Here is a 16,780-nt window from a genome sequence, read left to right on the forward strand (position 1 = left end):
AAAAAAAAATACTAAAACCGAAACTATTCAATTTTGACTCACAGCATATACTTATATATATATAGTGGAAAGCCCAGTGTTATATATGACAACTGATTTTTTTTTTTCACTATAAAACTATGTATGAGAAATGTCATCTCCAATTAAAGTTTTTTTTTTTCAAAGAAAAAAAGAAATGATGGGATCACGACCACTCAACTTGTAAATCTTGAACCTTTCGCATGTGGGAAAAAGGTGTCAACCAGAGGTTCACCTCTAATTAAAGGAAGTGATGATAGGCGTGGAAACCCAAAATGCTCCAAATTTGCAGAACTAACATGTTAAAAGATATAAAGAAAATATAAGAGTCAAGAGATAAATGAATCACTCAAAAGAGAGATTAAGTACTATCTACATCCTTAAATATCTATTATGACATTAGAGAATAAAGACATTTTCTTATCAACTTTTAGTTTTTTAATTTCATTTTATAATGTTTCTTTGCTTCTTAAATTATGCGCTTCGGTGTTCATGTGTTTTCATTCATGTTTCAAAATATCTTTTCTGATCACTTTGTTGCCCCTCGGTTGAATCCTGATAAATGTGTGACGCAAGGATATAAGATATAAAGGATACATGTAGGTCATACATAGCAAGGCAATTTAATGTGCCTCGAAGGATCTGATCGCAGTATATGGTCGCACTATGATTGAAAGTAGAAATGAGAATGACCTATCCAGGATCTCAGATGATAAACACCATGTGCTATCAGTGTGACTGGTTAATGTTAGCTATAGATCTGCCAGTTGATAAGAAATAGCAATGGCTGAAGCCATATATTGCATGATCGGCTTTTAGGTGCCTTCCAAACGTATAGCAACATGATGCATGAGTTCATATAATTTCGCCCTCCCTAGCTGTCTTTCATGCATGTATTGGCCTGATTCGGACATAGACAAAACTTCTGTAGATGACTCCCACGCATCAATAAACGTCTGACAGTACAAGCCACGGTTTCATTTTTTATTTCAAAACTTCATGCCACTTTTCCTCGGAATATAAATTAACGGTTGTTATCACCATGGCAACCTTACGTGCAAGCACTCCATGTAAATTTTTTTTTTTTTTTGTGTCAGGGAAGCACCATGCCGGATTTTACCAACTAACACAACTAAACCACTACATGTTGCTTGCATGAACGAAACTTTAGTGGGAATCATTAAAACATGGCCCCCAAGCTTGGTCACAGTAGCTTTCCTAAATTTCTTAGACCTTATAACAACGTCGTATTAGCAGCACATATTGTGCCGCCTCCGGTCAAGAATTTGGAGGTGTACGCAGTGTAGGTTTAACCAATGATGTTCAACCGTCTCGCATCACCCCAGGACAAGACGTTCAAAAAGAAATGTAAACGAGCAACCTAATCCAACTTGGTTTTGTTTAAAATACATAGTTTTTTTTGGACAAGGCATGCCAAGGAGTATATTTCAGCACATTTTTTTAAGCTGACAAGACCTATATAGACAGAGGGAAGTTGTTTTCCAGAAGGCGTCTCTCGTTAGTTTTTGCGTTTCTTGGAAACAAGGGAGATGGAGATGGGTGGTGAGGGGAGAGAGATCAGAAGAGATGGTGCACAAGGAAGAGGGAGTAGAAGAGTTGCTGCTGCTGTAGTAACAGAGGAGATGCCCACAGCCACGGCAGCGACACTGGTTGGTGGGGACAACGGTGATACCAAGGAACAGGTTTCTCTAGGGCTTTCCCACCCCTCTTCCTTTCTTCACTCCCCACACCCTCACAAACATTTCCTTTGTTTTTCTTTTCTTTGCTTTCTTTTGAAAAAAAATAATAATTAAGTTACAGTACCGGCCTAATATCTCTAGTTCTAGCGATTATATAGATTAAAATACCCAGGAGAATCAGATTAAATTCAAATCATCTTGAAATTTCATTGAATCACTTGAGTTGGTCCATTCTTTTACTGCAATGATTTCTGTTATATGACTGTCATTACCATGACAACTTGCCAATGCCCAAAATGTTTTCCAGTGAGACACCTGGCTCTCTATGCACATTTGAGCAAAAACACTTGGCTCCGTATACCTACTATGCTTCAATCTATACAAGCATCTTCTTTTCTCTGTCAAATAACCATTTTGTGACAGGGCCCTGGATGGAAAAAGTTTATAGCACATGTTGGACCCGGATTTCTTGTGTCCCTGGCTTATCTTGATCCTGGGAATTGTATGTCTCTCTCTCTCTCTCTCTCTCTCTCACTCACTCTCATATTCATTCAAGTCTATGAATCTAATGCTGGATTTATGGGACAGTGGAAACCGACTTGCAAGCTGGAGCTAATCACAGATACGAGGTCAGCTTTAAGAACAGAGAATGACAGCCATGGTCCAGAGTCGCCAATTTATAGGACCTCTATTCTAGTCTTTTTTCATTATTTCTTCAGTTAGCTGTTTACTTTCTATCTCAAACTTAAACTGATATTATCTCACCAATTCTGGAAAACTCACGACAACAGCTCCTCTGGGTCATCTTAATTGGACTGGTTTTCGCGCTAATTATACAGTCCTTAGCAGCAAATCTTGGAGTAACAACAGGTATGGCATCTGCAATAATGCATGCTAATCTATAAGCTTCAGGCTAGTAGAAACTCTGTATTGCAATCAGATTAAGTGTATATTTCGATATCGATCATTAAATTTAAAACAGGGAAGCACCTTGCCGAGTTGTGTAAAGCTGAGTATCCGAAGTACGTCAAGCTCTGCTTGTGGTTGCTTGCAGAGGTGGCAGTCATTGCAGCGGACATCCCTGAAGGTTGGTTTGAAGCTCAAATTTTTATGGGATTTTCTTTCCTTAATCAATTTGGCTCATTGGGAATCTATATCTGTTTCTTTGGTTTGATGCAGTGATCGGAACAGCCTTTGCACTCAATATATTGTTCCACATCCCTGTATGGACGGGAGTGCTTATCACAGGATTGAGCACTCTTGTACTTCTCGGACTACAGAGATATGGGGTAATTAACTAAGATCAGACCTTTATTTATTGTTAAAAACGGGGTAAGGATTGGGTGATTGCTCCCACTAATGGAAATGCTGATGAGCTGGTTACCACATTATTGCATAGTGATTTCTACCAGCTTTTCTAGTTTCAGATAGTGTACATGAGCAGCAGCATGGTACTGCCACACTTCGACAATTCACTCAATTGCCTATTGTGATGCATGATGTATACCATCCTTAACTAGCTGAAACTCTTGCAATTGACATCTTTAACGAAAATCTTTTATCATAGCAATGCACCCATTCGAACAAGATTGCGATGCTAAAAGACATGGATTCATCTGAAACTTAGCCAAGGACAAACCATAGAATTGCAGTCAAATAGTAATTAAGAAATCGATTTGCCTATGATATAATATAATGAACAAGCTGCTAAACTAAATGCTTGTGCAGGTTCGGAAACTTGAGTTTCTGATATCTATGTTGGTGTTCGTCATGGCGGCCTGCTACTTTGGAGAAATGGGCTATGTGAAACCCCCTGCATCTGAGGTGTTAAAGGGATTATTTGTGCCCAGGCTCAACGGCAGTGGAGCCACTGCAGATGCCATTGCTCTCTTGGGTGCCCTTGTCATGCCGTAAGCAACTCATCTTAAATTATTACATTTTCGTGGTTGTTAAGTCACTCTGTTGGCCACTTCAAATTTGTTTACATTGGTTGTAGGCATAATTTATTTTTGCACTCAGCTCTTGTACTCTCAAGGAAGACACCGCCGTCCTCTAAAGGAATCAATGTAAGATCCATCTTGGCCAAATTAAAACAATTACACTGTCATTCCCTATCAATGATCCCAAAATTCTTGGACAATATTTCTTCCCCCACAAAAAAATAAAAATCAATGTCTCATAGCTTTTACTTTATGTTTGTGTTGATGGATATGAAAGTAGAATACTTCTTATTTGTTATATTATTCAAACTTGACACAACAAGACTTGTTGCTTATTCTTTGTTCCTATATTTTTGTGACTCTATTTCTTGGCATCACACAAGCAATTGTGTGTAATAAATTGAACAAGGATTGCCATCCATGTTTGATGTATATGACTGCTCTGTGTAACAAAATACCATTCTCCAGGCTGCTAAGTTAATTAATTCCCATGTCAATTGCTTGTATGGTGACATTTTTGTATTAGAATGCCTGTCGTTACTTCCTGTTGGAGAGCGCATTCGCATTGCTCGTTGCGTTGCTTATCAACATTGCAGTCGTGTCTGTCTCCGGCGCCGTGTGTTCTGCGGATAACCTATCACAAGAGAATTCGGACAGATGCAGCGATCTCACCCTCAACTCAGCATCTTTTTTGCTCAAGGTCTACCCTCATGCTTCAAACTCATCCAGGATACAGCAAGCTCATTGTCTCTTCTCAGAAATTATAGAGAGAATATTCAAGAAATAAGGCCATTTTCTTAAAAAATACAAAATGCTTAATTTCTTTTTTTTTTTTTTTGATAATACAACTATACAAAGTCTTTAATTATTATATCATATAACCTGAATTCAAATCCTGCCTTTATCAGAATTTGAAAGGTTAGGGGTGATTAGAAGAGCTATCTATCCCAAATATAGAGATATAAATAATAAGCTAACACCAAAATAATTTTTTTATGTTTGCGAAAAAAATAATTTTTTTATGAATTTTCATGTTTATTAATATTTTCTAAGCTCATTTTCCCCAAAAGAACACATTTTCAAAGAGTTCGCAGGGTTAAATATCATTAGAAGGGCGTTGTGTACCCCAATAATAGAAATATATATAAATAGTAAGCTAATATCAAAAGCTAATTTTACTTTAAGACTTAGTACTATACTTTTATATTTATTAATATTTTCAGAGCACATTTTCTCCCTAAAAAATTCGAAGATATATGATAAAAGTAATATAAATCTGGACCATATACTGTTTATTACTTTTTATCTCATAAACAAGCAACAATAACAAGATCTTGTGAATGAGAAGTTTTTGAAAAATTTGTATTCTATATGAGATTGAAAATTGATTCATTGCATGTCCTCATAGAATGTCTTGGGAAAATCAAGCTCCATAGTATATGCGATCGCATTGCTAGCTTCTGGACAAAGCTCCACCATTACTGGTACCTATGCTGGCCAATACATCATGCAGGTAAAAGTCTAAATCTTATTGAAATCTTTTCCTCCTATTTGCATGAACTGTCAGTCTTCTATGTAATTTTTTTAATTTTTTTTCGAATGTTGCTTTTGAGACCCTTAATTAATTCCATCAATCGTGTACTTATCAGGAAAAAGGGACACATAGGATTTCTTTTCTTTTTTTTGAAGGAACCATCTTAGTTACTAACTTGTAATCAAAATCTCTTCTTGATCTATTGGTAAATCTTGCAGGGATTCTTGGACATCAAGATGAGGAAATGGTTGAGAAACCTCATGACACGGTGCATCGCTATCACTCCCAGTCTTATTGTCTCTATCATTGGTGGCTCTTCTGGAGCTGGACGGCTCATCATCATAGCATCGGTAACATCCATTAATCATTTTAATTAAACCCCTCTCAAGAGGGAGTTATTCTTTATAGTCATCTTTTATCTTTCCGAAAAGAGTACTCATTATTATTTTAAAGATGATCTCTCCAACTAATTATTTCAATTGTACAGATGATTCTCTCTTTTGAGCTGCCATTTGCTCTAATCCCTCTTCTCAAATTCAGCAGCAGCCGCACAAAGATGGGACCTCACAAGAACTCGATCTTTGTGAGTTTTATCAGCTTAATCAATTTTTCTCGTGACATTTATTAATACCATTCATCCGGCCAACAATTCAAGCCTATCTACTACATCAATAGTATACTCATAATTTAGGTGCATGCCGTTATTTAAGTCCGGCCACATACGCAACAAAAATTTAGAAATGTTGGCTTACCAACTCCTATATATTTTGTCAACCACCAGCTATATAACAGGAAGGATTTGCATCCAAAAATGATCTGAACTCTATCTTCTGGATACGTATATACATGTATACATAGATACATATGTATATGCATATGAAGCAAGAAGAATATATATTTGAATATATTTGTATATGTGTGTATATGCACAGATTAATCCATATGTATGTATGTATGTATGATACCCGATCCTTGTCGGGTAAAAATTTAATTGTAAAACATTATGAGAATTCCAATAGTAAAATAAACAAAGGTGGTGTGTAAGAAGGTTTTCTCTTTATGTGCACCTTTGGTATGATTGTTTCAGGATGTCAGCCTCTTTGAGCTGCCATTGTTGTGTAAAATCCCAAAATTGTCTTTCACATACAAACGCCATCCACATCTTATGCTAACTTGAGTTATATTTATATTCCTTAATGCAGATCATCATCGTCTCATGGATCCTCGGTTTAGGTATAATTGGAATCAACATCTACTTTCTAAGCACCCAGTTTGTTGAATGGCTCATCCACAGTAGCCTGCCAAAGGTTGCCAATGTTTTCATCGGCATCATCGTCTTCCCTCTCATGGCCATATACATCCTCGCAGTTACCTACTTAACTTTTAGGAAGGATACAGCTGTGACATTTGTTGATACACCTGATTCGCAACAGATTGAGATGGAGAAGGGAATGCATTGCGCCGAAGGCAACAGAGGGAATGGAGCTGTACCATATAGAGAGGACCTTTCTGATATCCCTCTTCCTAATTAAACCGGAGTACTTATCTTCAAACATATGCCACAAAAGAATGCAAAAATGTCATGTGATACTCTAGTTGTACCATGCATGATAAATGTTACTTTATATATTTGGAGGGTGAAATGATTTTGTCTTCATAGACGTTCATCCCCACCATATGTATCTTCCGAAAATGAAAATCAGCAATAAAAAAGAAAATATAAGAGGACATGGATTAGGACATTAAGGACCTATTTGGTTGCATAAAGTTATTCTAAAACGTCCTTTGTAAAACAGGTTTTATGAAAACCATCACCTCTAGTTTTTCACTCCCAGCAATTAGAGATGGAATCTTAAACCACCTTTCTACGTAAGCTGGTGGACCTTGTCCCAAGCGAGCAGGTCAACTTTTTTTTTTTTTTTTTTTTTGCTATAATGGATAACTCATATAGTTCTAATATAAATACATCCAAAAAAATCAAAATGTAACAAGTCATGGAGCATTCTGGACAGCTCTTCTTCACTAGTTCAGAGAAGTTCTTCAGAATGATTAGCCACAAAAGAAGCCACCCAGTATGCATATGTACCATTTTCACATCCCAGTAGTAGCCTATAGGAATCTTTTAAATATCTGCTCCAACTTATGAATGATATATTTTTGGAAAAATAGTATCAGCGATGAGGTAGCTACTACAACACAGCATGGTCTTAATAGGGTATCCTACCTGTCATGGAAAAAGATTTTGATTTCCATCCCTCCAATCTGTTCCTATAAACTACATGCTATCATGGTCAATCTTCTTCCGAAAGGGGGAACTCTTAGAAATTGCCATGGGCCGCAATGTTCCCAGATGTTCGAGGTTTCCATGATCATATGCTTCGCAAGTATATTAATAATCCTAAGGCTGAATTGGGTAGCTTGCTATATTGGTTCACCTGCTAGCTAGCTGGATGCATAACTGTAATCCTTCAAAATCTTCTAAAGTGTCTTTGCATTAGATTTTGCTGCATGGGTGAGGATGAGACAATCATGGTCAAAAAATAGATGAGAAACCATTGGAGCATCAAGGGTTGACTGGTTGACCGAGCCTAATCTGGGGTAGATTTGAACACAATCTAGTTCATATGTGAGCTTAGTCCAGTAATTTAAGCTTCAATCAGACTACAAACTCATTTACTAATTGATTCCATGAACAGGTCTGATTGGATCTGTTTCCTGAAGTCTACTTCTAGGTATGACACTTGTCCAGAACTATTACTGCAATCCGGTTTTAGGTGCAATCCTTTAATGTTAAACTAGTCCATTCTACGTAATGAGCCCATGTACTTTTGTTTATAGTTTGCTTAAATGTCTTATAGGTTGTTACATATTTGGACTATATTGGTTAGATCCAAGATGTATGACAATATTTTGATTTAAGCATGTTATCAATTTGGTTTGATATTTTACCAATGTCGATGAATTGCTCATTTATGCATTCTTTAGACTAGCAATTGTTTCGTGATATTCCAAGAGTCTCTATCTATATATCATGTTATAATATTTAATGTTGATTATACGTGTACCAATTAGTTTGGAAATATTTATAACATTCCTTACATATTTACTTGTAATTTTGCTAATAGTATTGTGTATTAGGTTGATTATATTCTGGATGTTTATGGGTGAATTTTAATGTGCATCTAAGGTGATATATTCATTATGATTATCAATATGAAGTTGTGCGAGAGATCACTTCTTGAACTTTACCATGGAGATAAATATGTTGTTATTTTGATTGGTTAGTTAGCATTGAAGCTTCTTCCAAAAAAGTTGCTTTCTTTGTTTAATTGAGACAGGGCTGATGAAGTGATGATGCTTTGATGCATGTTAGAGATTTGCTTTGATTGTGTGTAGTACCCAAAGATGCACATATGTTATTGATTTTGCGACAGATTTTGTTCGGAGTTCATGGTTTGTTATTTTCCCAAAGGAATAATAGCAAGATTAAGATGTTACTCCGACCCGAGCATACTTGGATATATATGTGTTGGGGGGAATAAGATTTTTTCCCAAATGACATAAATGCCCCTAAGAAGCCGTACAACTTCCGACCCCGGACGGCCGAAGTCGGCGTCCGACTTCGGAACGCCCGACCTCGAGACCTCCGACCTAAGAAAAACCCCGATGTTCGAGGTCTACTCTTGTCAGCCACCTACTACGGCCGTGCGCCTCAGAGGTCTGGCCGAGGACCATACCCTGATGCCCCTCTGGCATTTATTGCGCATGGTCGCTGTAACCCTCCGGCTTACTCCACAATAAATGCGGATCTCCGGCTTACTCCACAATAAATGCGGATCTCCGGCTTACTCCACAATAAATGCGGATCTCCGGCTTACTCCACAATAAATGCGGATCTCCAGCTTACTCCACCATAAATGCGCATGGCTCCTGTCATCTACGGACTCTCAGCTCTCCACGACAAATCAGCCCAGCAGAGTCTAGTCAACTATGATAAGTCTCCGATCTCGGCCATACCTCCGACACCAATGCAATAATTCGTCTGACAGCGTGCTAGTTCGGGTTATACGACGCCCTCACCGCCGACATCAGAGCAATGATTCGTCTGACTATGCGCCGACCTGAACAACATGCCGAGCCGTACTACGGCCTCGCCCTGTTACATCGCAGGTAAACCGACCCCCGCCTATAAAAGGGAGCCTTGGCCTCTCAGGAGGGGGTGGGAAGATTGATACACTCTACAGACATTATTTATCTCCCTTTCTACACTATTTGCCCCCTCCCTGACTTGTGCGTCGGAGGGCCGGCGCCGGAAAACCCGGCCACCGGTTCGTATGCAGGCACCCGGACGGAGGACGCCGCCAACTGACGGATCGCCGCTTCGCCACGAGGACCTGCCGCCCCTTCTCTCCGACCGCCCCAGACGGAGGACGCCGCTCGCCGACGGACCGCCACCCCGCCGTGAGAACTCACTCCCCGCTCCCTCTCCTCGATCGAAGATTGCCCCCGGGTCCAATTTCCAGCAACAGTTGGCGCTAGAGGAAGGGACCGAGTAGCAGTCATGAAGTTGAGAAGTAAGGAAGCCTCTAACATCTCCCGGCGTCCCCCGCAAAGCCCTGGACACTCTGTCCAGAATTCTCCAACTCCGGCTGACCCAGTTCCTCTGGTCCAGCCGGAACAGTTCGACGCCTTGGTACAGCAAGTCCAGGCCCTGGCCGCCGCCGTTCAGAGTTTGCGGCGCGAGGAAGCCTTACCTACGCTCCCCCCACGGGCTCAGGCCCCGCCGGAGTGTCTCCCCAACGGCCCGGTTTTCCCAAGCCAAAACTTGCATGGCTCTTCTAGAGCCAACAACGGAGAACGAGCTTCTCCCCGGAGGGAGTTACCGGGAGAAGGTTTCGATCGGAGACCCCAACTTTCTGAGGCAGAGTCAGCCCCAGATCACCGTGAGCCGGCGCAAACCACAGCGACAATCCCACGGGTGGGGGAGCTCGACCGGAAAGTTGAGCATCTGGAGCGTCAGATTGCGGCGCTCCACAGCAAGAAGGCAAGACAAGAGGGAGACTTTGAGTTCACCACCAAGTCCCCCTTCTCCCGCCAGATCGAGGATGAGCTGGTTCCCGCGAGGTTCAAAATGCCTCAGGTGGAACCCTACAACGGGACGACCGACCCTCTCGATCACCTGGAGAGCTATCGGACCCTCATGGCCCTACAAGGGTCCTCGGAGGCCATACTCTGCAAGGCCTTCCCAGCGACCCTCCGAGGGACCGCTCGGCTTTGGTTTTCTGGACTGAAGCCGAATACGGTGTCCTCTTTTGAGCAGCTCGGTAGGCAGTTCGCCACCAACTTCGCTGCCAGCCGGCGCCAGCGACGGACGTCAGACTCCCTCCTCGACATCAAACAGAAAGAGGGGGAGCCCCTCAAGGAGTACCTGGACCGCTTCACCGCCGCCACATGGGAGGTTCGCGAGCTAGACCAGTCGATGGCTATGTCGGCTCTGAAGATTGGGGTTCGCTCCTACCGATTCCTCTTCTCCATCGAGAAGAGCTTCCCGGCCGACTTCACTGAAATGTTGGCCCGAGCCCGGAAGTATGCGAAGGCCGAGGAGGCAGTTGCATCCAGGCGGGGGGCAATTGAGCCCGCCTCCAAGAAGCAGAAGAAACGCCGCGAGGAGCGCGGCCGACAAAGGAGCCGATCCCCCCGCCGAGAGAAGAACCTCCCCAGACTGAGAAGTCCGCCCCCGACAGCAGAGGCGATCTCAGCAAAGGACCCTCCTCGGCCGAGGTCCCCACCACGGCCTCGGACGTACCCGGGAAAGTACGAGAACTACACACCCGTCAACGCTCCCCGGGCCGAAATCCTGATGGAAATCGAGGGTCGAGACTTCTTCCGACCCCCGCCTCCTATGCGAGACACGGGATTCCCCCAGAATCCCAGGAAGTATTGCCGCTTCCACCGAGATCGTGGGCACGACACGGAGGACTGCTACCAACTCCGGGATGAGATAGAAGCGCTCATCCGACGGGGAGTACTCAACCGGTTCGTGAGGAACCGACCTGAGGAAAGGAGGCCAGCGGAGAATGTCGCACCAACCGAAAATCCGGGCGACAACAGGCCCATCGCCGGCACCATCAACATGATCGGGCGGGCCTCGGCAGGAACGGCCGCCCTGGGAGCGCCCCCGAAGCGCCCACGTACTGGTGAAGTCATCTCGTTCTCGGACGAGGACTTAGAAGGGGTCGAAACCCCCCATGATGACGCTGTGGTCATCTCTATGATTGTAAATAGGTTTGATGTAAAGCGTGTCCTAGTTGACAATGGAAGCTCAGCCAACATTTTGTATTATCATGCCTACCAAAAAATAGGATTGACAGAAGGGCATCTCCGGAGAGTCAATGCCCCGTTGGTTGGGTTTACCGGAGATGCAGTCCCGGTTGAAGGTGAGGCTAGCTTCCTTGTCACAGTCGGCCTCGCCCCCCGGGAGAGCACAGTGAGGATGGACCTCCTGGTGGTCCGTCTGCCCTCGGTCTACAACGCCATCCTTGGGCGCCCGGGCTAAATGCCCTTCGAGCCGTGGTTTCAACTCGCCATTTGCTCATGCGGTTCCCCACCGACCAAGGAGTAGGCGAGGTCCGCGGAGACCAGCTGGTCGCCAAGCAATGCTACATGGCGGCCCACACAGTAAAGCAACCAGCCGAGGCGCCGGACCACCCGATGGGCCCTTCGCTGCCCATAGAAACCCTCGATGCGAGGGACACCCTCTGGAAGAAGCAAGTAGAGCCCGGTGAGCTCCTTATTCAAATCCCACTACAAGAAAATTTTCCCGAGCTAACTGTGCAGGTCGGCTCCGGCCTCGGCGCCCGCGAGAGGGATTGCCTCGTCAGCTTCCTGCGGGACAACGCTGACGTCTTCGCCTGGTCGCCCGCGGACGTGCCAGGAATTGACCCTGAGGTCATGGTCCACCGACTCCAGGTGAGACCGACCAGCAGGCCTGTAAAGCAGAAGAAAAGAGGCTCCGCCCCGGAACGACAACGAGCTGCGGCTGAGGAGGTGGACAAACTCCTCGGGGCCGGCTTCATCCGGGAGGTCTCCTACCCGGACTGGCTCGCCAACGTAGTCCTCGTAAAGAAGGCCAACGGGAAATGGCGTATGTGCGTGGACTATACCGACCTGAACAAGGCCTGCCCGAAAGACAGCTTCCCCCTCCCGAGCATCGACCAGCTCGTCGACTCTACTTCAGGACACCAGCTGTTAACTTTTATGGACGCCTTTTCAGGGTACAATCAAATCCGAATGGCGCCAGAAGACGAGAAGAAGACGGCCTTCATCACCGACAAGGGCACCTACTGCTACAAGGTGATGCCCTTTGGCCTGAAGAATGCTGGGGCCACCTATCAGAGACTGGTCAGCCAAATTTTTAAAGACCAGATCGGCCGGAACATGGAGGTCTATGTGGACGACATGTTGGTAAAGAGCCGAGCGGCGGAACACCACATAGCCGATCTCAACGAGACATTCGCCAAGCTCAGAAGATATCAAATGAAACTCAACCCGGCGAAGTGCGCGTTCGGGGTCACCTCGGGCAAGTTCCTGGGTTTCATAGTGACCCAGCGCGGAATTGAAGCCAACCCGGAGAAAATCCGGGCACTGCAAGAGATGTCGCCTCCAAAGACTGTTAAGGAGGTGCAACGGCTCGCGGGGCGGGTTGCCGCCCTGGGAAGGTTCGTCTCTCGGTCAGCCGAGCGATGCCTCCCCTTCTTCGAGAGCCTCAAACGGCCGAAAGACTTCCGGTGGACGGAAGAATGCCAGCAGGCCTTTGAGGAGCTTCGGAGCCTTCTGGCCTCTCCCCCGATGCTCACCAAGCCCCAGAAAGGCGAGATTCTTTACTTATACTTGGTCGTCTCCCCAGCTGCAGTGAGCTCAGTTCTAGTCCGGGAAGAGGACAAGCTCCAAAAGCCGGTCTATTACACCAGCCGGGTTCTCAGGGATGCTGAGACCCGGTATTCTAAACTTGAGAAGACCATCTTCGCTCTCATCATCTTGGCTCGGAGACTCAGGCCTTACTTCCAAGCCCACACGATAGCTGTATTGACCGACCAGCCTATGAAGCAGATATTGCAAAGGTCGGATCGTGCGGGGAGGATCGCCAAATGGGCGGTCGAGCTCGGGGAATTCGACCTCGAATATCGGCCCAAGCCGGCTATCAAAGCTCAGATACTCGCCGACTTCATCGTGGAGTGCACCCTTCCGGACAACCCCGAGAGGCCACCCGAATCCGTAGACGAGGCCCCGAGGCAGCCATGGGTCCTGCACTCGGACGGGTCTTCGACCTCGGGGGGTAGCGGGGCCGGACTTATCCTCACCAGTCCAGACGGAGTGGTGGCCGAGCAAGCTTTGCGCCTCGAATTCCCGGCCTCGAACAATGAGGCCGAGTATGAGGCTCTCATCGCCGGGCTCAAGCTGGCGAAAGAACTAAGAGTGGAAGACCTGACGGCCTTCAGTGACTCCCAGCTGGTGGTGAACCAGGTCCAAGGAGATTTTGGAGCTAAAGAGCCATCCATGCAAAAGTATCTCCAAAAGGTGCGGGAACTCATATCTGCCCTGAATTCTTTCAATATTCAATACATCCCCAGAACGGAAAACCTCAGGGCAGACCAACTATCCAAATTGGCAACCTCCCGCATAAGCGAGCTTCCCAAGGGAACAGCGCTCGAGTATCTTCGGATCCCCAGCACGGAGGAACCCGAGCCCACCATGTGCATCGACTCCGAGCCAAGCTGGATCGATGGGCTCGTCTGCTACCTTCAGGACGGAACCCTACCTCACGACGAGACGGAAGCTCGCCGAATCAAGCGCCAGGCCCCCCGGTATGTCTTATACGAGAATAGACTCTACCGGCGATCATTTACTTCTCCCCTTCTCAGATGCCTCCGCCCCTCCGAGGCGGACTATGCCCTCCGAGAGGTCCATAAAGGGATCTGCGGAAATCACCTGGGGGGTCGGGCATTAGCCCATAAGGTCCTGCGACAAGGATATTATTGGCCCACACTCCAGAAGGATGCAACGGATTTCGTCCGGAAGTGCGATCGGTGCCAGCGAAACGCCAATGTCCAGCGCCGACCTTCAGCTCTGCTGACCTCCATCATCGCCCCCGGCCGTTTGCCCAATGGGGGATCGACATCCTGGGGCCCTTTCCCCTGGCCACCGGACAGAGAAAGTTCCTGGTCGTCTCCATCGACTACTTCACCAAATGGGTCGAGGCCGAACCCGTCGCCCGGATCACCGAGCAAAAGATGCGAGACTTCGTGTGGAAGTCCATAATCTGCAGATTCGGACTACCCCGTATCCTTATATCTGATAATGGTCGACAATTTGACAATGTTCGTTTCAGGGAATTTTGCTCTGAGCTCGGCATTGATCACCGTTTCACCTCAGTCGCTCACCCCCAGACAAACGGGAAAACTGAGGTAATTAACCGCACTATTTTGCAGGGGCTCAAGGCTAGGCTTGATCGGTCCAAAGGACAGTGGGTCGAGAACTTGTACAATGTCCTTTGGGCGTACCGGACCACGTTCCGACTGCCCACGGGAGAGACCCCCTTCAACCTAGCATACGGCACCGAGGCCGTCATCCCGTTGGAGATCGGCCTGCCTTCTTTAAGGGTGGAGCATTACGACCCCGACACCAATTCTTCCCAGCTCAGGAGCAACTTGGACCTCGTCGAAGAGACAAGAGAGGTTGCCCGGGTCCGCATGGCGAGATACCAACAGCGAACGGCCCAATACTACAACTCTAGAGTCAAGCCCAAGCTCTTCAAAGTGGGGGACCTCGTCCTCAGGAGAGCCGAGGCTTCTCAACCGACTGAGCAAGGAAAGCTCGCCCCAAATTGGGAGGGGCCGTATCAGATCGCCCGGGTACAACGACCAGGGGCGTATAAATTAAAGTCCCTAGAGGGGACCCTGATCCCGCGAAGCTGGAACTCCGAGAATCTACGAATGTACTACCAGTAAAACCCCTAGGGGTTCAAGACAATCAGGACAATGGACTCAGCTTCCTTTTCGCAAACAATTCTCTTATCTTGATGGCTGTAATTCTCTTCTAATATTGGGTCGTCTGTGATCCTCAGATTCCCCGGCCAAAATCGGGATGCCTCGAGGCTCGACCGTAGAGTCCCAAACTCCCTCGACCTCGGGAAGAATCGCAGGACGACGAATATCGACTTGGCGCGAAATTCCCTCGACTAAGGTCAGAATGCCCCGGTTCGTCGGGATGCCCCGGCTATAGGGATGTTCGAGACGTCAAGATATGAGTACGGTCCTCTCTGACCAGACGAGCTCGGCTCGTTCTCCATCAACTTCCATCTATGAGCACGGTCCTCTCTGACCAGACGAGCTCGGCTCGTTCTCCATCAACTTCCATCTATGAGCACGGTCCTCTCTGACCAGACGAGCTCGGCTCGTTCTCCATCAACTTCCCCCTATGAGCACGGTCCTCTCTGACCAGACGAGCTCGGCTCGTTCTCCTACCTCGACTAAGGTCGGGATGCCCCGAGGGTCGACCGTAGGGAACCAGACTCCCTCGACCTCGGGAAGGCGCCGTGAGGGGTGGAAAGGGTGGCTCCACCCGGGGCGCCACGAAGTGGACCCCCGGGAGCGGTCGACGATCCCCGATCCCCGAAGCGAGCGATCCCTCGACTAAGGTCGGGATGCCCCGAGGGTCGACCGTAGAGAACCAGACTCCCTCGACCTCAGGAAGCGTCGCAGGTCGGTAGAGCGTGCCCAGACCCGCCGACTTGACGAACGATCCCTCGACTAAGGTCGGGATGCCCCGAGGGTCGACCGTAGAGAACCAGACTCCCTCGACCTCGGGAAGAAGCCGTAAGGGGTGGAAAGGGTGGCTCCACCCGGGGCGGCACGAAGTGGACCCCCGGGAGCGGTCGACGATCCCCGATCCCCGATCCCCGAAGCGAGCTATTCTCTGACTAAGGTCGGGATGCCCCGAGGGTCGACCGTAGAGAACCAGACTCCCTCGACCTCGGAAAGCATCGCAGGTCGGTAGAGCGTGCCCAGACCCGCCGACCTGACGAACGATCCCTCGACTAAGGTCGGGATGCCCCGAGGGTCGACCGTAGAGTCCCAAACTCCCTCGACCACGGGAGGCACCACAGGTCAGCAAAGCGTCCACGGACTCGCCGACCTGACGCAAGATCCCTTGACCAAGGTTGAGGCGCCCGAGGTCCTACCATGGGGTCTGAAACTCCCTCGACCTCGCAGAGAGCTACAATTCAATAAAGCCTCACCAAATCCTCTCAACCTCGGTGGGCGCTGTTGGGTCCGTGAGAAACCCGAGCCCCCCTTTAAGTCAAAATGACTCCGGAGGTCAACGAGGAAAGGAGGCAACCTACTCCACCATGCGAAGCGTGACTCGGAGAATGCAAGAGGTACATCCAACTAGACGCCCTCCTTGTTAAATTTTATCTACATATTGCTGAGCGGAATCCCAACGTTGGAGTCTTATCTCGCCCCAAAGTCGGGCCTCTCCAATGGGTCGGCTTAAGATCGACCCCCTAACTACATTATGCAGGCTCCGTT

General features: G+C 46.9%; 1 protein-coding gene across 1 annotated transcript; it reads left to right on the plus strand.

The window, feature by feature from the left end:
* Nucleotides 1-1,491: 1,491 nt before the first annotated feature.
* Nucleotides 1,492-6,959, plus strand: LOC120108562 (metal transporter Nramp7.2-like). Its single transcript, XM_039122202.3, has 13 exons — nucleotides 1,492-1,721; nucleotides 2,142-2,220; nucleotides 2,307-2,347; nucleotides 2,510-2,588; nucleotides 2,701-2,805; nucleotides 2,898-3,007; nucleotides 3,447-3,628; nucleotides 3,715-3,784; nucleotides 4,185-4,358; nucleotides 5,067-5,171; nucleotides 5,411-5,542; nucleotides 5,680-5,775; nucleotides 6,395-6,959. The coding sequence occupies exons 1-13, from the start codon at nucleotides 1,569-1,571 to the stop codon at nucleotides 6,722-6,724; spliced, it is 1,656 nt and encodes a 551-aa protein (XP_038978130.2). The 5' UTR covers nucleotides 1,492-1,568; the 3' UTR covers nucleotides 6,725-6,959.
* Nucleotides 6,960-16,780: the final 9,821 nt, after the last annotated feature.

Source organism: Phoenix dactylifera, chromosome 11 (genome assembly GCF_051530095.1).
Source record: "Phoenix dactylifera cultivar Ajwa chromosome 11, Ajwa_hap1_PhDact_Kaust_v1.1, whole genome shotgun sequence".
Classification (NCBI taxonomy): Eukaryota; Viridiplantae; Streptophyta; class Magnoliopsida; order Arecales; family Arecaceae; genus Phoenix; species Phoenix dactylifera.

Excerpts from the sequence above, each read along its gene's own strand:
- LOC120108562 (XM_039122202.3), top strand. The coding sequence starts at position 1,569 with ATGGAGATGGGTGGTGAGGGGAGAGAGATCAGAAGAGATGGTGCACAA. Across the intron at positions 2,589-2,700 it reads AAATCTTGGAGTAACAACAG|GGAAGCACCTTGCCGAGTTG; the intron begins GTATGGCATCTG and ends AATTTAAAACAG. Across the intron at positions 4,359-5,066 it reads CAGCATCTTTTTTGCTCAAG|AATGTCTTGGGAAAATCAAG; the intron begins GTCTACCCTCAT and ends ATGTCCTCATAG.